Genomic DNA, 25787 nt, shown 5'->3' with positions numbered 1-25787 from the left:
CGCGACAGCGGCGGCAGCGGCGGCGGCGGCGGCGGCTGGGACTAGGCGACGGCGGCGACGACGACGGAGGCGCGGGGCGCTGGGGCTGATGGCAGCGGCCGGGCCCGGGGCGGCGCTGTCCCCGAGGCGGTTCGACAGCGACCCAGCCTCCCCCGGAGCGCAGTCCCCGAAGGTGAGTGAAGCGCGCTGCCCAACGGCGGCAGCGGGCGGGGCTTGGGAGCGGAGCAGGGACCGGGCGGCGGGTCCGGGAGCAACAAGTGCGACGGACGGTGGGCGCGGACCTCGGGGCGACCTGCACGGCGGGCTGGGAAGTTGTCGGGAATACTAGGGACCGGAAGACTCGGGAAGAGTGGTTGAGACGAAGCGCCCCCAGCCTGGGAAAGTCGGAAAAGTTGCGGCCTTTGGGGATCTCAGTTGGGGAGACACTGAGCGGGACTTTCGCTCGGGGTCCCGAGTTTGTGGATCGCGGGTTCATACCCACAGACCCCGCCAGCCGAGGTGGTCCGCGCCACGTGCCCGTCCCTCCCTGCGGGGCCTCCGGCTGCTCTTCTGTGGACCTCATGGTGGCCCGGCCCGAGTCAGAGCAGCGCCCGGGGGCTGCTGGCTCCCTGTCCCGCCTGAGGGCGGTGCGTAGGAGAGGCCCTTACCTGGAACACAGTAGCCCTTAGGATTCCTAAGGTTGTGTGTGAGCTGGTAAACTGTGTCAACTTCCGTTACTGTTTCTTTTCGAGTAGATCATTGTTTTTAGCTAAAAGAAAGTGTTGACATACAGAAATCCTTAAAATGTTCACAAATTATAGTGCTTAAAATGCTCCCGGTCTTAAAATGAACCTTGTCAAGTATGGCATATGAATACTGTGGAAAAAATTAAATATTAAGAAAATAGATTATCTTTAAACTTCCACTTGATTGTTAGTTTTAAGTCTGTTTACTTCAGTTTTGATGAGTGAAAAGAATGGTTTCCATGGTTTTTTGTTTGTTTGTCTGTTTGTTTGTTTTTGAATTTGGAAAATAATTTTAGTAAATTCCTAGGTGCTCGAGACATAACGAAATGTAAAATCACTACTACATCAACATATATCAGACAGTTATGTGCCAGCCCTTGCTCTTGGTGTCCTCCTTTATCACTTCACTGAATCCTTGCATCAGCCACCTAGGTTTTCAGACAGGGAGAAGCTTGCAGCATTACCACACAGCTAGTGGAGGGCAGTGCTCAGTAAGACTCCAGGCAACTCCACAGTGGCGTGCTGATCTGGCATGCTGGCCTGTGCTGTCTTTTTATTCTCTTTCTCGGGTCTTTATTGAAATATATAGTAAGAGTAATAGTGTTAGGAGCTATACTACTTTGATTAAAAAAATTATGAGTTTAAGCCTTGAGTAGTATGTAAATGAACTGTTTTAAAAACATTTGATTACTTATTTCCTTAATGGAATGGCTCAACAACATATATTTCCTATGAGCTTATCACAATGTGCTGGGTTTCTACCGTAGAAGAAAAAGAATGCAGTTAGACTTCATAACTTGTGTCCAGTCCTACTTTGTCTCCAAAGTAGCTAATTAGAATGCAATCCTGTGGGCCAGCTGTAAGTGGAAGGGTACTATAAAATTTGCTAATATTTATTTCCCAGCTCAAATAGGAAGGCTTGCTTTGATCTTAAAGTGGTATGGCTATTGAAAAGCAGAAGACATTTGAACACAACCTAGTTGGTAAGAAAGTGAAAGCAGAGTACATTTAAACTATAGTTGAAAATTTAATTTTGTTTCGATTGAAGGTCAGTTTTTAGTTTTATTTCATTTCTTATAACAAATTCATCCTTTTAATTATTCTAAGCAGTTAAGTTTTCTAAGAACAGTAGTTAGAAATATGATTTCTCTTGTTGGTACTTAGGCAGACTAGAATGATACATAATCATCACTCTGTTTTTAATTCACTTTTAAATTTCTTATTTTTTAATCACTTAAATGTACAGGATGATAATGAAGATAACTCAAATGATGGGACCCATCCATCTAAAAGGAGGCGAATGGGCTCAGGAGACAGCTCAAGAAGTTGTGAGACTTCAAGTCAAGATCTCAGGTACTGCTACTTTAAGGTTCAGTAGTAACATTTGTAGACTGTTTTGCTCACTCTTTCTTTCCTTGCCCATCCCAGGCAGCAGAAACAGTTATTAGAAATTATATGTATCGGCTGGAGAGATAGATAGCTCAGAAGTTAATAATGCTTGCTCAGCTGGAGCTGGGTTATCATCACCCACATCTCATAATCTCCTGTAAACTCCAGAGGATCTGATGTTCCATTTTGGCTTTCACAGATGTTTGTGTACATATATACAAAGCAAACAAACAAATCTTTAAAAAAAAGTCATATAACATCAAAATAGGTCTTGTTCCTGAGAACTATTAAAAATTATGGTAAAATAGATATGTAAAACTCACCACTGTAATACTTTTTATATGTAAAAAGTATATATAATTGGTATGAGTGGTATTAATTACATTGACAATATCATGCAACCATCACTCTCAGCCCTTTCTAAAACTTCAGTAACTCAAACTGCATAACTCTCCAGTACCTCTTATTCCTTCCTGCCAACAGCCGCTGGCTACCACAATTCTACTTCCAGTCCATGAGTGTGAGCCATATATTACCTGCCCTGTGTTATCTGGCTTATCCGGAACCATATTATCTTCAAGATTCGTCTATGTTGGAGCTACATTTTGCTTATTCACCTGCAGACTGGGGTAGTGAAGTGAACACTGGCATTCAGAACCCCTGTTCTTAAATACCCTGGTATAAAACTAGAAGTAGAAAGCTGTACCATACAGTAATTCTATGTTCAGCTTTTGGAAGGTCCTTCCACACATTTCCATAGTAGTAGTATCATTCTGAATAGCCACAAATAATATACCTTGCAACATTACTTTTGGCTTTTGCTTGTTTTGATGATAGGCATAAAGAAAGACATAACATAATCACCCACTGTGGTTTTGTTTTATATACCATGGCTAGTGGTGTTTGCCGAATATTTTTTTTTAGGTGCTTTTTGACTATTTGATTTATATTTTTGGAGAAATGTCTGTTTACTTCTCTGTCCATTTTCCTTTTCCTACCCCGTTTTTTTTTTTTGTTTTTTGAGACTGGTTTTACTATGTTCCTCTGGCTGTCCTAGAACTCGGTATCTAGATGAGGATGGCTCATAGTACTAGGATTAAATGTGTATACCACTATTCCCAGCTGTCTATTTCTTTTTTATTTTTTTGCTGATGAGTTATGGGACTTCTTTATGTATTCTGTATTATGAATTTCTTTATCAGGTTTGTATATATTTTCTAGCACTCTATGGCTCTTCTCCCTCTATAGTTGATAGTATCACTTTTTCTTTTTAATTTTGTCTGTTTTTTATAACTTGTTTTGGGTGTTAAGCCTAAGAATTTGTTGTGAACTTAGGATTTTAGTTCATTCTGAGCTACTTTTCTTGCATGCGCTATGATGGGAGGTGAGGTTCCTTTCCGTAGCTTTGTGTGTTTGGGTTCTTTTCTGGCACCAGGTTTGGCTGTTTCATGAGCTAGGTTTTAAATGAATAAATGCAGCAAACCACTGTCATACTCCTGCATCTTAATTTAGAATTTAGGTGATCTTGATCAACACGTTCATTACAGTCTTTACTACGCAGCATTGCAGTTGAGTGCAGTACACAACAACTTCAAGAATACAGCTGTTGTTTGCTTCTGGGTTTGTAGAGTACAAAGAAATAAAATTATAGCTTATTGTTCAGTTCATTGAGAAAGCAGTCCTTGGAATTTCTGCTTTGCTAGTTGTCTATGACTTACTGAGTCATAGATAAGGATCAGAAGTTTCTTAAGTTGTATCTGGTATGCATGAAGTAATTGTAGTGAAAGTTAAATTAAAAAGATTGTAGAGTTGCTGCCTTGCTTTGGTTTCTCAGACCTAGTATTAAGAGTCTTGAGTTTTTAATTTTAACTGGCATGTCTTTATGTGCGTGCACATGTGGGTTTGGGTACCGGCAGAGGCCAGAAGAGCATAGTGGATCCTGAGCTGGAGTTCTAGATGGTTGTGAGCTACCTGATGTGGTGCTGGGAATGGAATGCTCATCCTCGGCAAGAGCAGTAAGTGCTCCTAACCACTGAGCCATCTTTCCAGCCTTAGGTTTTTTGCATGTATAGAAATTGCCATGTATACATTTGCATGTATAGACATTAAGTTGGATTTTTTATGTGATGTTTTGGATTATTATTTTAATCATTTTACTCATTTTGTAATTTTTCTCCATAAGCATAGCATAATAAAAAGAATTACAATTCTGAAAATTGTTTTGAAAATAATTCAAAATATAAATATGATTGAAATTTAATAAATGCCACATATAGGGCATAATGTGTGTTATTTTTCTTAGCTTCAGTTACTACCCAGCAGAAAACTTAATAGAATACAAGTGGCCACCTGATGAAACAGGAGAATACTATATGCTTCAGGAGCAAGTCAGTGAATATCTGGGTGTTACCTCCTTCAAGCGGAAATATCCAGGTACTTACTTATGGCTTAGTGTATTAACGGATGACATCGGACTTACAACAGAGACAGGCTACACTTGCTGAGTTTAACTTACAGTTAGCACTCAGTATTTTACTATAGAGGTAGCATGCTTCCATGTGTCACCTAGTTCTTTAGGGGCAGAATAAGTACTAAGATTATAGGTGTGTAACATCATACATGACTACTTGAGGATAAGTCTGAAAAGAAAAGTCACTTTATAGCCAATGTTTTTGAATTTAAACTGTTGTTCTGTGACCTCAGGAATAGAGTTAGCATCTAAGCCAAGCCTGAATTATAGGAAGCCATTCATGAGCTGCCCTAATGTAGTTAAATGCTTAACTTTGGATTGTTCTAGATTTTAGTTTTTTAATGTTTATTTCTTGAATTTGTAAGATTTGTGTGTGTGTGTGTAGTTACTAATAACACTTAGAATATTCAATAACAAGTGTGCTTAAAATAGTTATTTTTAAGTTTTTAAAAGTTCTAAGATGTATAGTTTCAGTTTTTAATAGTTTTTTTGCTCTGCTTTTGGAGATTTAGAGCGACGAGATTTATCTCACAAGGAGAAACTATACCTGAGAGAATTAAACGTCATCACGGAAACACAGTGCACGCTAGGTAATCAGCACCTATTGTGTCTTTTAAGCTGAACATTTGTAGGTGGTAATTAGATAAATGATACTTCTTCTAAAATATTTTACAAAATTAATAAATTATTTAATAAGTTGTTTACTTCATTTTTAATTGTTAAAATATAAAAGGCATGGTAAATTTTTTTTATACTACAATATAATTTTCTAATGATAACTTTAACAGAGTTGTCAAAATGTTTGTGTTTTGGGTGTAGACTCTGTATCGAAGTATAGATCTCACCATCTGTAGTACTGGGGATTGAACTCATAGATTCTTACCTTTGGCAATCTTGTCAAACTTTTAGTTCCTTATATCATATGCTTTATTGATAGTTTACTTTTGGTGAGTGTGTCAGTGTCAACAGGCACTTCCCAGTATAAATTCATCACAGCAGTAGGAAAATCCGATACTGGTGCTGTGAAGTTACATGGCGTGTGTAGACTGGTGAATGTTTTGAGATGTGAATTGATAGTATTTCTGATATATAGATTTGGAAACTAAGAAATATATATTGAGAAATAATTTTTACATAACCCATATTAATTATTAGTGGCTAGTATATACTATTCATAATTATTTCTAAGTATATTCTCACAGTTTACATAAAATAGAAAATCATTTGGCTCAAGAGTTGATTTTTTTTAAATTTTTTTACAAGATAATCTTTAGTTTTAATTTAATTTACTTTATTAGAAAGAGTAACTCATATTTTACAATATTAATTTTGCTTTGATTACTGTAAGATAGTAAAGAGAAGATAGTTTTGAAAAAGTACCTGTGTTCACTTGGCCTTAAAATATTTTCTTCACTTTCTTTTGGGGGGTGTCTAAAATAGGTTTAACAGCATTGCGCAGTGATGAAGTGATTGACTTAATGATAAAAGAATATCCAGCTAAACACGCTGAATATTCTGTTATTCTCCAAGAAAAGGAACGTCAGAGAATTACAGATCATTATAAAGAGTATTCTGTAAGTGATTTGAGGTGACTGATGTCTGTTTTAGGGGGTGGGGAGACTTTTTATAAAACTATAAATATGACTTCTAACTGGAATATTTTTCCTTTCAGCAAATGCAACAACAGAGTACTCAGAAAGTCGAAGCCAGCAAAGTGCCTGAGTACATTAAGAAAGCCGCCAAGAAGGCAGCTGAGTTTAACAGCAACTTAAACCGAGAGCGCATGGAAGAAAGAAGAGCGTACTTTGACTTACAGACACATGTAGGGTAACATAGTTCAGGAGTATCTGGGTCGCCTTTATTACTGCAGAATGGTCACCAGTCCATCATCATCATTATTATTATTATTATTATTATTATTATATTGTTGTGGTGCCAGCTGTGTTTATTTTCTCTCAGAAGTTAAGGTACCATTTTTAATGATGTATTGAATAATGCCATTTGCCTGCCCTCCTACTCTCCTACCCTTCTTCCTTTCCTTCTTTCTGAAACCTCTTTGCTTTATGAGTTAGTTTACCTAGCAAGACAAATAGTAGCTATGTATCTAACTCCTGTGTCCCCAGAGTGTGTGTGAGAGCAGCACACTGAGCTTGTCTGTTTGGTTTTGATGGGAGTCCCATGAGGTTACACAAATGTCACCTACGTTTCATAGAGGGAGCCAGGTGAGCTACAAAGAAGTTTATACACTTCACAAAACACCATGATGAGCCAGAGACTTAACACTGCCTTTTCTCAGAGCCTGTGTACATGGTGAATAATAGGCACAGAACTAAAGCACGCAGCTGGGAGGCACCAACTATCCCCTAGGTTATTGCTACTGTGTCATTGAAATTGGTACCTTTTCTATAGGGTGGGGACATGGATGTAGTGTACACATGGGAATTCTTTCTTGAAGCTTTGATTCCTAGGTTGGAATCAGTTTTCACATTTCTTGATCTTAATGCAGGTCATCCAAGTGCCTCAAGGAAAGTACAAAGTGTTGCCAACAGACCGAACGAAGGTCAGTTCCTATCCAGTGGCTCTCATCCCCGGACAGTTCCAGGAGTATTATAAGAGGTATTCAGTACTTTAATTATCACTGCTTTCGGGGCCTCCTAGAAGTTTACGTTTATCAGTGATACCAAAAGATGTGTTGGGCTTGTGTCTGTATTTTTCTTCTTGGGTTCTGTGTAAAGAACACCATTCTATTAGAATTGAAGGTCTGCTGGTGAGGTCTGAAGTGCCACCTCTGCCTGCCCTGTCTGCATAGGTGCTTTCAGTATGGCACGTGGCCTAATAGTTTGGGAAGCTTTTGTGAAGTGAGATTCTCAGGTAGGTTCAGCTTCAGATCTTCTCCAGAGTCTTCACTTGAGTGGTACTCACAACATGCAGATTGTGACATGACAGCAGTGAGAGGTGAGATAAAAGAAGGGACTGATAAGTACCAGGGGACACACGGCCACACCCCTGTAAGTGTACTTCTTGTTTCCCTCTTAAATGTAACCAAAAACCTTTCAGACCAGGACAAATGGGTTCCTCTTGTTTTAAGAGCTCAGCTTCAGCAGTTGACCTCATTCTGGATGCCTGTTCTGAGTAGAGTAGGTGTTGTACAGAAAATGTGATACACAGCAGAGCCAGGCAGAGCACTTGCTGTTTGATATTCTAATTTAAAGTATGCAAAATTTTAAGTTTTTTAAAAAATTTTTCATCTAGAAATTTCTAAAAATCTGGTGGTGTTCTGTTAACTCCTATGTTCTGATATGGTGTTTTAGTACTGAGGTAGCTCTTGAACAATAGCCCCTTGAGACTAGGAGGGCTATGTGTAGCACCCAAACTAAGGGAGACTTAAGTGTTGCAGTACATGCTTTATAATGTCTTAAAAAGTAATCGCTGTTAAAAACTGTTTCCTAATTATTACCTAATTGTTACACACCATGCACTTGATGACGTTGTTAGGTCATCTTGTCAGTCTATGACCTTGGCTCTCTGCTGAGCCTGTTCTATGAGTGGAAGGATGCAGTGCACAAGTCGTCACAGCTCTGGCGTGTGGCTGAGCAGGAGCATGTTCTGGGTTGCCTGGGGTCTACTCCTCTCTGCTGACACATTAGTCATCATTTTTTTTCTTGCTTTGAGGGTAAAGGGAAAGATTGACATTATGTTTAGATAGAAGTAAATGGATAATCTGCATGGTCAGGGAAAAATGTTAAAATTTATTACTTATCCTTATCTGATGACCAAAATGAAATTCTCCCTACCATTTGTGTGAAGTATATGTGAGAGGCATAAAGCAAATTTCACAGCTTAAAGGTAGTTTTTACATAATTAGTAATTAAGGAAGAATGAAAGCAACCTTTCTGATGAACTTAGGTACTCACCAGATGAGCTTCGGTACTTGCCACTAAACACAGCCCTGTATGAGCCGCCCCTGGACCCAGAGCTCCCGGCACTAGATAGTGATGGAGACTCAGATGATGGCGAAGATGGTGGAGGGGACGAGAAGCGGAAGAATAAAGGCACTTCGGTAGGACCGTGCACCTTCATGGGAAGATCCTTGGGCTATTTGCTGACTGATTTCCTGGAATGTTAAATTGAACTCTATTACCAGACTGTTTGAATGAGACAGTTGCATATATTTCTAGAAAATTTTCACAAGAATATTTAGTGTATGTTGATATAAATAGGTTTTGCATTGCTTTTTTGGGGCAAGTTTTATATTGAAAAGCTTTTGAGCAAGATAGGCAATTGTATTCATTAATATTCTTCTGTCCAATTTGCTTTTTATGCAGGTTAAAAGACTGAACAAAATGATCTTTGCCACAGAGAAATGTAATTTTTCTTGGGCTGGGGCAGCACACATTACCCTGTGCTCCTTTTGCTTAATCTGGGGCTTCCTGCAGGAAAATGTTAGTTTACTAATATTTTGTATATTTAGTTTTCTGGGTGCCTTTTTCGTACAAAAAAAAATTAGTATGTGTGCTGACAAAAGAGAGTACTCATACCAAAAATTTAGCTGCTAAAAAGCAGGACATTTGCTCTCAGGGTTGTGACTTTCTTCAGAAATACACATTAAGCTACAGCCCTTTTATATGTTACATTGTAGCCAACCCAAATGTGTGTTTTCATTGAGTGGCATTTTATTTCCTTGTCTACAACTTCTAACACATACTTAATCTTATGTGTTCCATGAAACGTGTTCTGTCTGTGTCCTCCGTGGTGATGCCTCCTGTCAGTTACCAGAGAGGAGCTAGCTATGGAAGCTAATAATGACGAACTCAACTTTATCACACTGTTCTGTGAAATACAAATTAATCGATTATTTGAGGAAATAATTTTGACAGCATACCCAGAATTTTTTCACAGATTTTGACCTGACAGATTTGTTAACAGAGTTAATTCTAAGGACTTAATTAGATGTTAGCAAAATTTAATATAAAAAAATGTTAATTATAGTGTTGTGGAATTTAGAAATAAATCTTTATCTATAGAGGTGATACATTTATACAAATGTTGTTTAAAGAATATGAGAAAATGCATGTAGTACTTTACCAACACAACAGCACATTTGCACACATATGCAATGTACATATAGTATGTGTGATTGTGTGCACATACTGATCATGTGGTTATTGGTGCATACACAGTGTGATCACATGTGTACACACGTGTGCAGAATGAAACCACATTAGGATACAGGGTATATATGAGAGCTTGGGCCTCTGCAGACTATAAACACACAGAGAATCAGGAAGGAGACATGGTCATGTGCCCAGTCATAGAAGGATGTTTACCGGGAGACTATGGACAGCTTAATTTTTTTTTTTCATTCACTTTTCATAATTTATGTGAATATAAAGTTGTTACCAAGTATTGAATTATAAAATGAATTAAATGGTCAGATACTGAGGTCTTATTTCTTGAACAAATATGTCATACTGTGGTGGGTAGCTAGGGATATGGCTTTGGATCTTTTACAGTTTGAACATGGTTATGTATTTGAAGGTCTTTCATAATAACTTCCATCATTCAGGAAAAATAGGTATTTCTATAAATACAAAAACTATGCATCCACGTGGTATGAAAAATATTAAAGCTGTGTAATATAATAATAGTTGAGTTAGTAATTCCATTTTTGATGACTTACATCAGGAAGTGTATTAGTTGACTAGGGTACTTGCTAATAGAAATAGTTATTGGAAGGATAAATAACTTTTAACATGGCTTTTCTTTATTTAGAAATGAATTTCTTAAAATCATATTTATATTTTTCATTGAAAAAAAACTTTTAACTTAAAAAATGTTTTCTGTCATTTAAAAAATTGAGACTCAACTGGGTCCTGATTCCAAGGAACCTTTGTTTTTACTTGTTTGCTACAGGACAGCTCCTCAGGCAATGTGTCTGAAGGAGACAGCCCCCCTGACAGCCAGGAGGACACCTTCCAGGGAAGACAGAAATCAAAAGACAAAATGGCCACTCCAAGAAAAGACGGCTCCAAACGTTCTGTACTGTCCAAGTCAGTTCCTGGGTACAAGGTAGAAGAAAAAAGCCCCTGACTCGGCCTCTTTCCTGGCCAGCCTCTCCCTCATACGTTAACTCTGAGCCTGAGGAGCTGAGCTCGCTGCGCTCCACCATCCTGTTCTGTGCACCTGTCCACTGCTTTCTTTCTTGTCACTTTTGGTCATGGTATAGCTTCTATTTCCTGTATATAAACAATATTTGGGTCTTCATCCCTTTAAGTAATAACCAGACAAATAGGAGTTTTTAAAACATTCTTTCAAGGCAGAACTTTTTTTTTTTTTTTTTTTTTTTTTGAGTGCAGGGCACACATGTCTAGCATTTTGAATATCTGAACAGTTGATGAAGCTTAACTTGGTAAGCTGTGAAGTAGGGATGGATTTAAAACCACATGAGGTGGTATTTTTGTAGTGCCTTTCATTGAGAATCTTCAGGCTTATTCTAAGGATTGTTGGATCCTGTTTGCCAAATTCTGCCAAGTTATGGATAGAAAATAGGAACTGTTACTTACATCATTGATGTTGTATAACCTTTGGCAGATAGCTGTTATACCATTCTGTTACAAGGACTAACCTAGTTTGTGGATCTGATTATTCTTAGAGTAAGGCCATAGATTTATTCTTTTTAACATTTGTTTTCTGTCTGCCTCTCCCCTTGAGAAGTTGGATGAGGGTTGAGCAGCTGTAAAGGTGCAATGGGATGTAGGAGGAGCATAGAAGGAATGGACCATGTTCAGCTTTGTGACGTGGATGGTGATGGTACAGCATACACTCCTGGTCTTGGCTGTATTAGAATATGTATCCAGTCACTAAATGGAGGTATACTAAATGAAGGTTGTAAGTAAGAGTCTTGCTGAGTGAGTTGTTAAACACCTGTGTGTTAGTATTGTGACAATGGCACATGGCAGAGAAAGACAAGAGAAGTGAACTGTGAGTACTGTCAGTCAGCCCCACTGGAACACGTTCTGACAGTGCCTATGTACCATCCACTTAGAACATGCTTTTGTGGCATAGCCACACAATTGATAGCTCACTCAGCAAGGATTCTTTCCAAGGACAGCTTCAGTAGGCTGCTGTGTGATTTTGTATTTTTGTTTTAACATGTATAGCTTATCTATGCTTTTTAAACTAAAGATTTCAGTCACTGCTTAATAACTGAAACCAAAAAAACTCCAAAGATTACATTTCAGAGGCAGCCTGCAGGAGCCAGTATATGTCACTGTCTTAGAGGTGCCAGTGGGAGTGACAGCTGTTGGGCTGAGGAAGTGTTTAAACAAGGAGTCTGTTTCATCATGCATTATAAATAGAGAATATTGAAACAGACATAAAATACGGGCTAGAACTGAAGAACTATCCATATTATCACTGATCTAGTGAGTAAATCATATAGATTAACCTTAGTTAATAGTACTCAAGGGAGCCTCATATACAAAATAAACATTTTATAATCTGTAAACATTTTTAGTAACTAAAAATGTTGCAGGTATTTCAAAGATAGAACAGCCAATATATAGATAGTATATATTAATGTGAACACAATTATTGAAAGTTAACCTCTGTATGGAAAGTATTAATGAGCCAAGATGTGCCTAAATATTAGGTTACTTCAAGCTGACACACACTTTAGAATATGGGAGTTAAACATAATATACGTGATATAATAGGATGACTGGTGCTTGCCCTCAACTTGTAGGACGGTATTGCTTAGGTTACATTAACCTGAAATTAAAGTGTGACTTTTAGGCTCAGGCCTACATACATAATTAAAATCTATACTATGTTAGTGCTACCATGAAAGTTTCAACTTATTTTGCTATTTTTTCAACAAGAAAAGTAAGTATACACGAGCCTTTTATTTGAGATGCTGAGGGCTGTTGGCTGAAGAAAACTAAAAGGCTGTGGCAGTGTGCAAAGGCGATCAGAGAGTCTTAGTGAGGCACTGGGCCGTCCTCTCCCTCCCTCAGTGCTGATCCTTACTTTGTCTGTGAGGCCCTGGATGCAGGCTGTGGCCTGTTAGAGCCTGGACTGCAGGAACAGTGTGCTTTTGTGTGTTGAACTGCAGCATCTCTAGAAAGTGCTACAGTGGTCTCTCCTCTTCCACTGCCATGCCCCCATCTATCACCTTCCTTTCTTCCTCATCCCTCTCCCCCTCTCCCATCCTCCTATATTTTTCTTTTCAACAAGATGAAGATTATTGGGTAAGAAACAAATTGAAGTGGTTTATCCAGAACATTATGTATAATTTGAAAGGTAAACCCTGAAGTTTCTTAGTGTCTCCTTTTATCCTTTTATTATAGAGGCATTATGTGTACTTTAGTGATTATAGAACTTGAATTGCTCTAGAATGTGAATTAATTTGTGTTTTATTCCTTTTGAGTTGCTTTGTAAAGAGTCTCCTATGAGGAATTGTCTTTTCAGAATTTAATATTGTGTGGCTTCTTCCCTGACTTTAGTAAACGGTATTAGAGGGCTTACTCTGCAAGTATCTAACTTAAACTCTAAGTTTATCTTTTACATTTAGTACAGGTTATTGAAAGTTCTACTGCATATTATAGCAGTTAGACTCAATCTGATAAGTGAATTTCCTAGCTATTTTTTTACTGATGTCCAGGATACAATTAAAGCATGTGTGTAGGATGCAGCTGGAATAGCAGAGTAACTAACTGCTATCAGGTGCTGGGAGAGCAGGGTATAAAATAGAGAGGAGATGCAGAGTAGTCAATGGGACATTTTATATGTTTGTTTAACTCCATATTTATTATTTTGTAGAGACATTTGTGATTGTTTAGTTATTGTTTTTTTTATCATATTTATGTATAAGGTTGACTTTTTAAAAAATAAATAAGCCAAAAATTGTTTTTGAATGCCTCTGTCATCTTTTGCAAAGAAAATATTAAAAAAAATTATTTAGGTCTGACAAGGTACACAAGTGGCAGTGAGATATTTAAATTGAGTTTAGATCTCTGTGGTGTAGTAATTTAGAATGTATTTGAGTGTTAGACTATTACCTTGTAATCATCTTTGTTCCCCTCCCCCACTTTTAAAACCATTTACTCACGCACTTGTACCTGTAGTACAAGTGAGCACCATTTGTGAAGGTCAAGATTAATGATGCTCAGATATCCCTTCCTTCCCCTGGTAGTTTAGGTGTAGGAAACCTCTGATACTTTGTCCTATTCCATGTTTAAAGCCCTAATTCTATGTATGTTTTTAATCTGAAAAAGAATACTCAAAATATGCTTTGTGTATTTCCTACTTGATTACATTCTCCTTGTCCGATTACATGTCACAGTGAATGCTTCTCTCCTTTACCATAGTTCTCTTAATTCTTTAGTCATGGAACAAGAATATGCATATAACTCAGATTTCTACAGACATTTATGTGTGACTGTATGAATGAGACATCTTTTAATTAAAATGTTCAAATATTGTCTTTCTAGTTTACTTTTTAAGATTTTATAGGTTCAGCTTTATATCTCTGAAAAAATACCAATTTTGAAATAAAGTGAATATATAAGTTGTTTAAAACTTAGGCTTAAGTTTTTATGTGTGGTCACTGGTACATGGATTTTCTTTCCCAATTATCAGTGCCATTTGACATCCTATTTCATTTTCCCTTTTTGGTCTTATATGGATGATGCTAAGTGTAGAGAGCACAGTGCACTAAATTTAGGCACACAAGTTTATGCTGTTTATGGAGTGCAGTCTAGGCTTTCATCAGTAGAGGAGGTTTATATCCATCTTATATCCGGTTTCGTCTTATAAAAAGATTTTCATTAGCAAATTATGAAAAGTAAAAATAAGGTAATAACAGAATCCCTTTTGAACCCATAGTGAGTTCTTCTGGCATGAATTTATAGCCCTCTTCTACCCTTCCAGCCAAAGGTCATTCCAAATGCTCTATGTGGAATTTGTCTGAAGGGTAAGGAGTCCAACAAGAAAGGAAAGGCTGAATCACTTATACACTGCTCCCAGTGTGATAACAGTGGTAAGTAAAGATGTCTCCTTAAGATTTTAACCTCACCCTGCGTGTTACCTCAAAAGCTAGGGTTTATTGTTATCAACAAGGTGTCCATCAATGAATCAACAAATAGTGACTAATTAGACATAGACAAAGCCCATGTATCCTCTACATTGTGTTTTGATGTTTCTATAGTGATATTAAACATGACTGCCATTCTTGGGAACTAATTTTTATATGCCTTACGTTAAAAGTTCTTTTGTGAAATGCTATTCATGTTGGTTTTGATTTAGGCCACCCTTCTTGCTTGGATATGACCATGGAGCTTGTTTCTATGATTAAGACCTACCCATGGCAGTGTATGGAATGTAAGACATGCATTATATGTGGACAGCCCCACCATGAAGAAGAAATGATGTTCTGTGATGTGTGTGACAGAGGTTATCATACTTTTTGTGTGGGCCTTGGTGCTATTCCATCAGGTAAAGATGAAAAAAACAAAACAAAACCCACATTATCTTGTGTGATGAAGATCTCCCAGCAATTTTTAAGGCTGCATAAATGGCATGAACATGTTCCAATTATGATCAAGCTGTTTGTCCAGGTCATAAGATACTTGATTTTCATCCTTGCAAGTAAGGGACCAAAGGACAAATGAGATGACAGAATGTCTAGGTTAGGTTTTGGGGGGGGGGGGGGCGGGGGGGAGTATCATTTGAGGTATAAAATGAGCTGGTGTTTTCTACTACAATTACTAAAGTAACAGCACCAGTCTGTCTCAATGGTTTGATTTTATTTTTAAAGGTTATCTATTAACAAAGTGACTGCTATGTCTTTACATATGCTAAAACATTTTTATAAAGTGAGGCAGCATGACAATTCCAGATAACTTTAGGATGGACACAAATTCAAATAGTAAATCACAGTAATTCTATTAAAACATTATACAGGTAATTGTGCAATTTGAAGACCTTAGTTGCATAGTTAACACTGTATAGTGCTCTATAAAAAAAGGTTCCTGGAAATCCTTTAGAAATACCCAACTTGAATAGTCACTTAGGTTTTTGTAGTAATTCAGATCAAGTATGTGTGATAGGTGCTAGGTTTTAAAGTGCATGGAGAAGAGAGACCTGTTAGAATAGTGGAGGAAAAGGCCATAGAAAGCCAGCTTTAACAGGTTCTATGTTAGGAATTGTGTTGTTGAGGTTTCAAAAACATAATGGTATTTGAATTTTAGGAAGGATAACAGTAATTTTTTTTAAAAGTACAAATGATTGTTTTGTCTTTTGGCCATGCACTAAAAGTTCACATTGCATTGGATACACTGATTAAGGGTTGTTTACATTTTCTTCCTTGGCTTAAGGAAGCAGTCAGTACTCCCTCTCACTGAAAAATCTCAGGGAGTTATCAGTACAGATAGCTCAGGAATGAGTTTAGGTGGTTTGTACTCAGTCCTATAAAAATAAAATTCCACTCTATATTAACTAACAATTTTTCTCCTAGGTCGCTGGATTTGTGACTGTTGTCAGCGAGCTCCCCCAACACCCAGGAAAGTGGGCAGAAGGGGGAAAAACAGCAAAGAGGGGTAAATAGGCTTTGACCCTCATGTTTGGGATATTTGGTGCCAATTTATTTACAACTCTTTCATTTTTATGCCAATAAAGAACTTTTTTTGAAGTTAACTATGACCTTAAACATTAAGTTGATTTATTTCTTTATTAGCAACTTCTACCCTTGAAAGAAAGTCAGAGAAATGGCTCATTCCCCCAGACTTTAATTTCGTAGTATTGTCTTTTTCCAGAGATCAGCAGAAAGAGGTAGCAACTTAATTTGAAATATTTCTTCTTGAATATAACAAAGTTACCACTTGTTATGACTCTGTCTTGACCTGATTAGGTAGTATCATAGTAACCTAATAACCAGAGAGCTCCAAGCTGGCTAAACGGAGGAAAGGGCAAATGGCCCAAGATCTGGTACAACTGGATTTGGAATCATCATCATCGACACAGCAACAGTTTGTAACTACTTGCTGCCAGGAAAGCTTGCTTAGGTATCAGGTACCATATCCCTACTATGCACAGAGGCTCTGGGAAGAGCGAAGCTGTCACTGCATTTCCGACCTGGCTTTAGTACCTCTTTAAAACTTGAAGTGCTGTACTTCATTTAGAACGTCTATAAATTCTACAGTCATCAGCCTTTTAACTTCTGCACTAGCAGCAACGTTTAATCTGATTTATACAGCCTGTTACTGTAATCTTTTTACTCACCTGACTAACCAAAATGTATTTAGACATTTTATTGAGCAGACTCCTTTTTATAGGAATTTTAATCTCTAAAATATTGTGCTTGCTGCTTTTCCTGTTTGGGGAGCAAACTGAGGTAACAAAACTGTATGGCTTTATTTTTCCATCCTAGTCTAGAAAAAAGTAACCAGAATTTCACCAGGTCAAATAGCAAAGGTTCGCAGCAAACTGTAATCGCTCCGTGCAAATAGGGGTTTGTGATCCAGCGCATATTCAAGGGATCAGAAGAGAATTTCAAGCACCAATTTCAAAATGCTAATCAATATCGTCCAGAGGACTGACTCCTCTTCTTGGGCTGCCTCCTCTGGAGCGTAAGCTTGCTTCTGACTGGCTCCTGTTGGATCAGCGGCATAGGCAGCCTCTCCGAATGGGTACTGATCCACAGTTCTGTCATAGTATACCCTCATCTCAAAGTCGCTCTCATGGTGAGATGGGTGTCCATAAATTCCTATCCCGACCGGTCGCTGGAAGTGTGCCGGTATAGAGACCACGTCCTGGCCACAAGTGACAGACTGCAGCTCATACTCGTCGAAGCTTGGGTGCGGAGTGCTGTCGGACACATAAAGGTCTGCATCCCCCCTCAGGCTCTGCATCCTGAGAATAATTTTACCTTCGTGGTTCAACCGCAAGTAGCTGTAATTCCCGGCTCCTATTTGGCCCTGGACCACGTGCAGAAGGAGCCACTCCTCCGGGACGTCGTCGTCTTCCACACATTTTACCAGGGTCACCACCTGGGACGCCAGGATCATCAACAGGGCGCAACTCCAGGGAATAGCCATCGCTGGGACACTCAACTCGGGGACTCCCTCATCTGCAGTCGCTGTGCTGGGAAGGCACGGGTGACAGGCTTGACCGGAGGTGCTCGTCCACGCAGACCAAGATGCGTGCACCTGGGTCCCGGGAACCGACGGTGGGGAAGGGGAAGGAGAGAAGGGGTAAAGAATAGGGAACAGTAGAGACAGAGGGGCGGAGGCGGCGGGTGGGAAGAGGGAAGCGGTAATTGGGACGTTAGGACAGGCCCCTGGGGGCGCAGGTGTCTAGAGAATGGCGAGGTCGCCGACCCCGGACTCACCGCCACGCCCCGCAGGCCACGCAGCACCCGCAGCATCCGGGCTCAGCCTGGAACTCACCCCAGCTGGCGGAAGAGAAGCCGCGCCCGGAAGTGCGGTACTCCGGAAGCGAGGTACTCCGGAAGCGAGGTACTCCGGAAGCGAGGGCTTTTGGGAACCACCTCGGGCCTAAGGGGCCGGAAGTGAGGCAACGCAAGGCTCTCGCGATAATGTAGCAGCTTTTTTTTTTTTCCGTAACCATAGCGACGCGGCGGTCGTTAGCGGTGAGTTCCGGAAAAAGTGAGCTGGATGGTCGGTGAGGCTGTCTGGGATTGCAGCTTGCCTTGGCTCCTCATCTGGGGGTAGTCGCAACAGGCTCCCGTGTGGAGGTGACTGGAAGCCTGCTCCCGGACGGCGGAGGGCTGAGCTGCGCGCGCGACTGGTGCGCGGTCCCCGACGGCCCTTTCCAGCCTTCTCCCGCGCCCCAAGAGCCGCGCGTGAGTGGCCTCCCTAAGCCCTGGAGCACAAGGCCCTGAGTGCAGGCAGCACCGGGAGGGCTGCTTTTGGATTTGTCTTAAACCACGACAGAAGGAAAATATAAATTTTAACATGAGAACTACTAGTAAGAAATGATCCTCCCCAAGTCCATTCCATTATTTTGTAACAGCACACTATAGACTTGATATATCAGAAACAATTACCATCCTCCTCTGTCCCCCCACATGCCCCTCACAATTCCTTCTTTTTTCTTTGGAGTATAATTTTGTAATTATATTTATGTACAGAAAATTTAGTGTACATTTAACCCAGTTAGCCTTTGCCTTTTCCAGCTTGGCAATGCAAGCCACAGACTTAGGACCCAGGACATTCCCTCCCCAGTGGCGGCAGATCTTGTCATATCTGTCATTATAATTGGTTCTACTAGCTTCCAGCACCTTAGCCAGAGCACCCTCGTCTTCCGAGTTAACCTGTGTGAAGGCAATATAGTGGTGCATGTCTTCCTGTTGACCAGGCCCCCAAATCTGGCCTTTCCCTTGATGATGCAATAGGGCACCCCCATCTTTTGACACAGGGCAGGCAGGAAAACCACCAGCTCAGTGGGGTCTACATCATGGGCAATGACCACCAGCTGAGCCTTCTTGTACTCCACCAAGGTGGTGACTGTATTGACTCCTGCTCAGAACACAGGTGGTCTTTTAGTAGGGACATCCCCTTTCATCTCAGCATGAGCCAGTAGCCTTTGCTTCTTCTCTTGCTTTGTCTCTAGCCTGTACTTGTGGGCAAGCTGTTTGCCTGTTCAGGGCCTGGGTGAACTGGTTAATAGCAGGAGGTACTTTGAGCTGCTTATAGTGGCTGGCTCTTTGCTGCTGCAGCCTGAGGTAGTGGGGCCATTTAACGAAGCGTGTCAGATCTCTTTTGGGCTGCATGTCCTGCCCAATGCCAAAGTTCTTGAGCCTTTCCTGAACAAAGAATGACCACCTTATTTGGCCTCCTGTTTCTTGACAATGAGTGTGTGTGTGTGTGTGTGTGTGTGTGGGGAAAGCAGGGCCACCTTCTTTCCCTTGACCTTCTTTCCTATGGGCATCTTGGTTGGCTGGAGGAGAGAACACACACAATTCTCATGTCTGGAGACTTTCCTGGTTTATAAATGGGTGGCCTCAGTATTGGAAAGGCAAGTAGTTCTTGGTCTCCTTTTACAAGAACACCAATCCCATCAAGGAGGTTCCACACTCAAGACTGGGATTACCTCCCATCATCCCTCTGAGTCTTAAGACTATCACCTTGGAAGAGAGAGTTCTGGCCAAAAAGTTCAAAATTAGTGGCTTGCAAAGTAGGCCAACAAAAGCAGGATACTAGTTATTTCTTAGCTTACAAAAAAACAACAAACAAACAACCCAAACCAACCCCTAAGTATAAAGGTAGGATCTTTTGTCATATTTAATAATTTAGGTAAGAACCTGAAGCCTTAGTAATAACTGAGTGTCATTTTGCTGTGTTGTTACTTCTGTTAGCTATTTGTTAGTGTTATCCTCAATATCTAGGTCTTCAGAGTCCCGGAATTGGAGCCCAACTCCTTTCCTAGCTTACGTGGGAAACTTTATCTTTTGATGTAAGTGAAGGTTCAAGGGTATTTTATGAAGCTGCCATTTTCTGTGGGAGCCAATCAGCTATTGAATTGCCTAATTATGGTTTCCAAATTCAAGAATGAAATGACATGATTCTACCTGTGTAGCTACTGAGAAACATGTTTGACATTATATAATCAGAAGGAAACAATTTTTTTTTCTTAAGAATTAACACAGAATTAACTAGTTTTAGCAGTGATGCTCCTTGGGTGACAGAGAGCAATCACATGTATACTTGTGTAGACTGTATAGCTCTTAATATATCTGAGATGACTGCTTTTTTTCCTACTGACTTAGCTTTAGAGCCAGAGTCCCTTTACCTTTCACTCATCACTGCATTTCTTAGAGTTGCTCCCCTAGTCTCACACACACTGAGAACTTACTAGAAGAATAAACGTAGTCTTTCTTATCCTTATCTGTCCCATGTTCCAGTGTATAGGATGTCTGGGATGTGCTATTCCAGGTTATCTCTGAGGAAACACAGTCAGACAGTGGGTCAGAATGGTAGACCCAGCATTACTGCTGTGGCACCTTCACTAATTAAATGGTTAATTCTCTGTGTATTTTTGCCATTTAAAAGTTAATTCCCATTTTCAGGATGAGTTTAGTGCTATACCAAACAGCCCTAGTATGCTAAACAGCCTCTTCCTTCTGCATAGAACCCGTGAAGCTGTCGGCAGTCAGAGCCTCCTCCCAGGCATCTTGCAAGCTTTCAGACCCCTTCTGTCCTGTGATGCCACTTTTCGTAGCCACCCCTTGCTCCCTCCCCCTCCCCCTAGATTTTTTATTTAACCATGTCGGAGATTCATGTAGGTAAGACTTCCAAGGGCCAGGCTTATAAAATGAGATACGTTACTCATGCTTTTTTCTGCTGCTTTAGTTAGAACACAGCCATGTGGTTGTACCTGACTACAGGGGAACTGAGTAATGATGGTTAGTTTTGTGTCTAAAGCAGTAGTTCTCAACTTCCCTAATGCTGTGACCCTTTAATACATTTCCTCATGTTGTGCTGACCCCCAACCATAAAGTTCTTTTGTTGCTATTTCATAACTGTGATTTTGCTATTATGAATTTTAATGTAAATACTTGTGTTTTCCAGTAGTCTTAGTTGACTATTCAACTGTTCAACTCCAAAGGTGTTGTGACCCACAGGTTGAGAACCACTGGTCTAGCAGGACAGAGCAGTGCTTTGGTGAAAGATAAGCAGTTTCCTTTCCTGGGTCAAGGTACCTAGGATGGTGGGGTGGGGTATATCTATCCTCCTCACACAGATCTCTTTATGGGGCCTGAGTGAGGCTTCTAGGGTCCAGAGACCTATAAGCTAAGCTGATGTAATGTTGGCTTTCCAGTGGGGTACATTGGCTGTGTGTGGTCAGGTTATTGTAATGGAAACTGCAGAGGCAGCTCATGGCAGCTATAAGGTCCTGCTGATTGGAGTTGGGAGTATTTCTCTGATTGCATGCTGATTCTGCTGTGTTGTGAGGTCCTCATTCTTCTGCCATGGCCACATCTGAATCTGGATGTGCTTCTCTATAGAGCATGGCCCTGCCCTTGGGAGAAGTATACTCTGTGGAAGCTGTTGTGTTTTCGTTTGTTTATTCTTGGCTAGATTTTTTTCACCTCAAGGTTCCCTGGAAAATAGTAGGCTCTGGCCAGTATGAGGCCCCTTTGCAACAGGTATAGCTACTTACCTCTACTGTACCCCTCCGGGTCTTCTCATTAAATCTGTTTTCGTTGGATGTAGCTGCTCTCCTGGTGGCTCATACCCTAAAGTTACATGGACTAAAGGTAAACATGCTTGAGATGCTTTTGGCTAAAAGGCCAAGTCTTGACTACTCACCTTGAGGTGCTTGAGGCCAGCCTGGAAGCTCCCATGCTGCTGCACACTTTCCACTTCTGCTTGCTCTCACATGGCCTCATCAAACTTGTGTGAGGCCACCACCCCTGTGGTCAGCCAAGGGCCCTGTGCTCAGTCTATGTGTGGCCAGGCTCCCTGGCTATCTTTAGAAAGTCTTGGCATGTGCTTTATTAGTATGACATGAATCTTCCTCTTCTCTGGGTCCTGAGGGACTTTCTTTGCCACCCTCCCCCACTTGGTCAGATATTGAGCAGTGTCCAACAGTGTCACTGTATCTGGTTATGTGTTAGTTTGGAGAGCTGTAGAAAGGAATCTCAGAATGTCAGTCAGTAGCTTAACACAGCAGTCTCTCCACACAGCAGACAGGCCATCTTGCCCTCCTGATCAGAACAGGCTCCCTGTTCTGGGTCTTTAGTCTTCTTTATTCATTAGGGAGAAAATAGAGCTCCATCATAGACCATGCCTGTGCACTAGTGGGATAATTGTTCGAGAGCTGTACTTGCTAGAGTCTTGTAGCACAGGCTGCCCTTGACTTCTAGAGAGCTGGGAAATGTCAGTTTTGCTACATTCCCCTGGTTTGAGGGAGAAAGCTGAAAGTATTGGATGAAACCTATTAGGTGACTGCCCAGCTATTGATTAGAAAAACAAATGTCTTCAAGACAAAAATAACTTTGTGATGACCATCAGTTTTAGGAGGCCTTTGATCAAAGGGAGGACAGGCTGTCAGCTAGGTAATCCTGGGCTCTGGAACTGCCTGTGTGTGTCTCTGATTCTCTCTGTGGAATGATCTAGTTTTCTAGATACTCAACATCTCTGATTGCTGCACATTGCTGCCTGCAGGAGAGGCAGGTGCTACAGCTGAAAATGTCAAGCATCGGCAGCAAGGGGAGGCTGCAGCAGCAGCAGTGTGAGTTTATAAGTTGGCCACAGAGCTTTGGACCTCAGGCTCAGTGCTGCTCCTGAAGATGGCCATACATCTGCCGTCAGACTTTCCTTGATGTTCAAGGTAGTCTGCTGTAACTGGTTAACACCAAAGAGCTGCTATGAATGAATTTATCTGTTGTAAACATGTCAGCCTACTAAAACCTGCTCACTGACACTCTTGTTTGGAAACAGTTTTAGTTATGTCAGATGTTGAGTCCTGAGAGCTGTTTGTTTGCTTTCTGCTTTTACTTTTAAGATTTTTGTCAGTGCAAGACTTCTACAAGATCAAACCAGTCAAAATTCCAACACGAGACTTCACCCCCACTTGAAGAACTATTGGCAAATGATAATAGCTTCTAGGGGAGAGAGAGTAGAAAGTCATCTTTCTTTGGGGGTGTGGCCACTGCTAGGTTGTTCATGCCTCACTGAATAGCTCTGACCGTGCATACACTGGTTGTACTATTTGGACCCAGTGGGTTATTTCACAAAAACAAAAATCAAGAGGACAGGAAGATGGGAGGAAGAGGACATAGAAGATTTGTTTGTGACAGTGTCCAGAAGGAGTTGGAGGAAAGGGAGAAAGGGTCAGAATACATCGTTTAAATATATGGAATTCTCAAGGAATAAATTTAAAATACTTTATTAAAAGAAGACATGGCACTGTGTCTCTGACATTTATTCTTTGTTGCCAACTGACCACATCTGGACTTTACTAAAACTCAAGTGACTGGACACACCTATGAGGAATTTTTCTTAATCATCAGAAGTTGGAAGACCCAGATGTAAGCTGTGCTATACCTTTTGGTGGCAGTCTGCATGGGAGAAGGAAGTTCTTTGCTCTTTTCCTGCTTACCCTCACTCTGGCTGGCGACTTGAATCCTTCACTGGCATAAGTGTCTACTTCTTCAGGATTCCAGTGTATGCTGAAGACATCTGAAACATCCAGCCTCACTGAACACTACTAGATTTTTGGATTTTCTATTTCTTGACAGCCATTGTTGGTTTAGCCAGACTACAGGCTGTAAGCCACTTTAATAAATCCCCCTTTTATGTAGATTTGTTCTCAGTTCTGTTGCTCTAGAGAATCCTGACTGGTACAGTGTCCTTGAGTTGTCATCATACTCTTTCTCTGTGGTCCTATTTGCATCAAATTATATGTGTATGGATGTGTGTATAAATGTGGTTGAGTATGAGCATATGTGAAGGTGCATACATGTGCGTGTGCATATGGGTTTGGTTTCTTCCTGTAAAATTCCCCACACTCATTGTCTTCCTCAGAGGCTTGCCTGTGCTGCTCCATTTGAGACCTGGTATCCTGGCAAGTGCCACTGCCATGCCTTCTTTCTTACTTCTGTGTATTTAGACTAATTCATTCTGATAGCTCCTGCATGGTAAGAGCAACATGAGGTGCTTCACTTGCTACCCTCCAAATTTACACACTGTGGGGTAGGAAAGTGAGTCCTGTTTCTTCCCATGTAACTGCAAGAAAGTTGAATTCCAAGCCTAGAGAATGCCGCAGCAAAAGGTTGGCGTCTAATGACCACATTTACAAGTTAATTTATGATACCCCATGTTGTTCTGTCTCAGAAATAATAGCACTAGTTGTTCAGGCCAACAACCTAGGAAGCTGTTTCACTCCTATAGCCCCTATCATCCACTGGAAAGCATAGCTCATCAGTGTTACAAGACTGCATTGTCGTCTCACCTGCTATGGTCCTAAGCTTGGACATGCCAGGAGCTTCCTCTACCAGAGCCACAGCCAGACCCATACTGTTCCTGAAATAAAACCCCAGAAGTCTGTTTTTTGTTAGAAACTGTAGTTTAGGATCTACAGATCCATCTTTCAGTGTTTCAAAGCAAAATGTTTCCATAGCCAGTGAGGCCTTGCAGATTTCTGACTTACTGTACTGATCTACGCCTCCAGTCAGACAAGAGTTGTCCTGTTGAAGCAGGCATCTACCCTTGGAAGGCAACAGTACCAGACCAGGAAACAAAAGCATCAGCTACATAGAAACTTCCAAGCCACAGTGGCCAGTGTGTGGGGAGAATGGAGAATTTATATTCTAATTTAGATCATACGTTACTTTACAAAGCAACAGAAGGACTCTTTCATTGTTTGAGCTGGAGGAAAGAGGCAGGTGTCCTGAAGATGAGGAATATTTCATGGTTCCTAGTGCATGGTGGCCATGCAGGTTCCTCATAGTTATGCACAAAGTGTTAAGTCTGTCCTGTATTGATTCATCATGGGTATTCATGGGTGCCTGCTGTATGCCAAGTCTGGCCTGTGCTCATCTTGTGTTATAGTTTGATAGACATCTGTTCTTCAGCCGACCGGTGGTAGTTTAAGCTATGAAACTGAGGTCTTTGAAACTCTGAAACTACTAGTATAGGATAAGCTTTGCATTAGGGCAAAGACTTTCTGAATAATTTTGACAGTGTAGTTGGTGAAAATCATTGCCAGCTATATGTTTGACAGAATTATTATGTGGACCCCCCAAATTAACAAGAAAGCAAACTACCCAATTGAAAATGGGCTCTGGATGTGAGTATAGTTCACAAAAGCACTTAACTGTTTATACATGTCTAATAGACACACACACACACACACACACACACACACAAACAAAACAAAAACCCAAAATGTTAACATCTTTAGCTATTGAGAAATGTAGATTAAAACTGCTTTGAGATTCCACCTCTCACCAGTCATAGTGGCCTTCATTAAGAATACAAATGACAGCAATGCTAATGTGGATGTGCAAATTGGAAATGCTTGATCATTGTTGGTGGGAGTGTAAATTTGTTCAGCTGCTATGGAAATCAGCCTGTCAGTTACTCAAAAAATTAAAACAAGACTACATGTGACTCAACTATACTACTCCTTGTGTATATCTATCCTTATCATATCTATCTATCATCTATCTATCTATC

At 40.5% G+C, this 25787-nt stretch overlaps 3 protein-coding genes and 1 pseudogene across 6 annotated transcripts in view; 2 read left to right on the top strand and 2 right to left on the bottom strand.

The window, feature by feature from the left end:
• Positions 1–7: 7 nt before the first annotated feature.
• Positions 8–16291, top strand: Phf10 (PHD finger protein 10). Of its 2 annotated transcripts, none has more exons than XM_028783468.1 (12): positions 8–172; positions 1972–2078; positions 4417–4547; positions 5091–5174; positions 6025–6158; positions 6257–6406; positions 7091–7200; positions 8491–8644; positions 10498–10653; positions 14515–14623; positions 14890–15078; positions 16100–16291. In XM_028783468.1, the coding sequence occupies exons 1-12, from the start codon at positions 89–91 to the stop codon at positions 16183–16185; spliced, it is 1494 nt and encodes a 497-aa protein (XP_028639301.1). In that variant the 5' UTR covers positions 8–88; the 3' UTR covers positions 16186–16291. The 2 variants fall into 2 exon arrangements, with proteins under 2 accessions (XP_028639301.1, XP_028639302.1); XM_028783469.1 differs by having other exon boundaries at positions 16–172; positions 5097–5174.
• Positions 15369–18050, bottom strand: CUNH6orf120 (chromosome unknown C6orf120 homolog). Of its 3 annotated transcripts, none has more exons than XM_028783470.1 (2): positions 17972–18050; positions 15369–17789 (listed from the first exon to the last, which is right to left on the bottom strand). In XM_028783470.1, exons 1-2 carry the CDS (start codon positions 18005–18007, stop codon positions 17121–17123), a joined length of 705 nt encoding a protein of 234 aa, XP_028639303.1. In that variant the 5' UTR covers positions 18008–18050; the 3' UTR covers positions 15369–17120. The 3 variants fall into 3 exon arrangements, with proteins under 3 accessions (XP_028639303.1, XP_028639304.1, XP_028639305.1); XM_028783471.1 differs by having other exon boundaries at positions 15369–17724; positions 17972–18008; XM_028783472.1 differs by having other exon boundaries at positions 15369–17719; positions 17972–17987.
• On the bottom strand, positions 18026–19455 carry LOC114634867 (annotated as a pseudogene).
• Positions 18205–25787, top strand: part of Wdr27 (WD repeat domain 27) — a 118969-nt gene continuing 111386 nt past the window's right edge. The window contains exon 1 of the mRNA XM_028783486.1: positions 18205–18232. The gene's annotated coding sequence lies outside the window, so the exon portion shown is untranslated. The remainder of the gene's footprint in view (positions 18233–25787) is intronic.

This window comes from Grammomys surdaster, unplaced genomic scaffold (assembly GCF_004785775.1).
Source record: "Grammomys surdaster isolate TR1022 unplaced genomic scaffold, NIH_TR_1.0 1136, whole genome shotgun sequence".
Taxonomy (NCBI): Eukaryota; Metazoa; Chordata; class Mammalia; order Rodentia; family Muridae; genus Grammomys; species Grammomys surdaster.
This window is presented reverse-complemented; position numbering and strand designations above follow the sequence as displayed.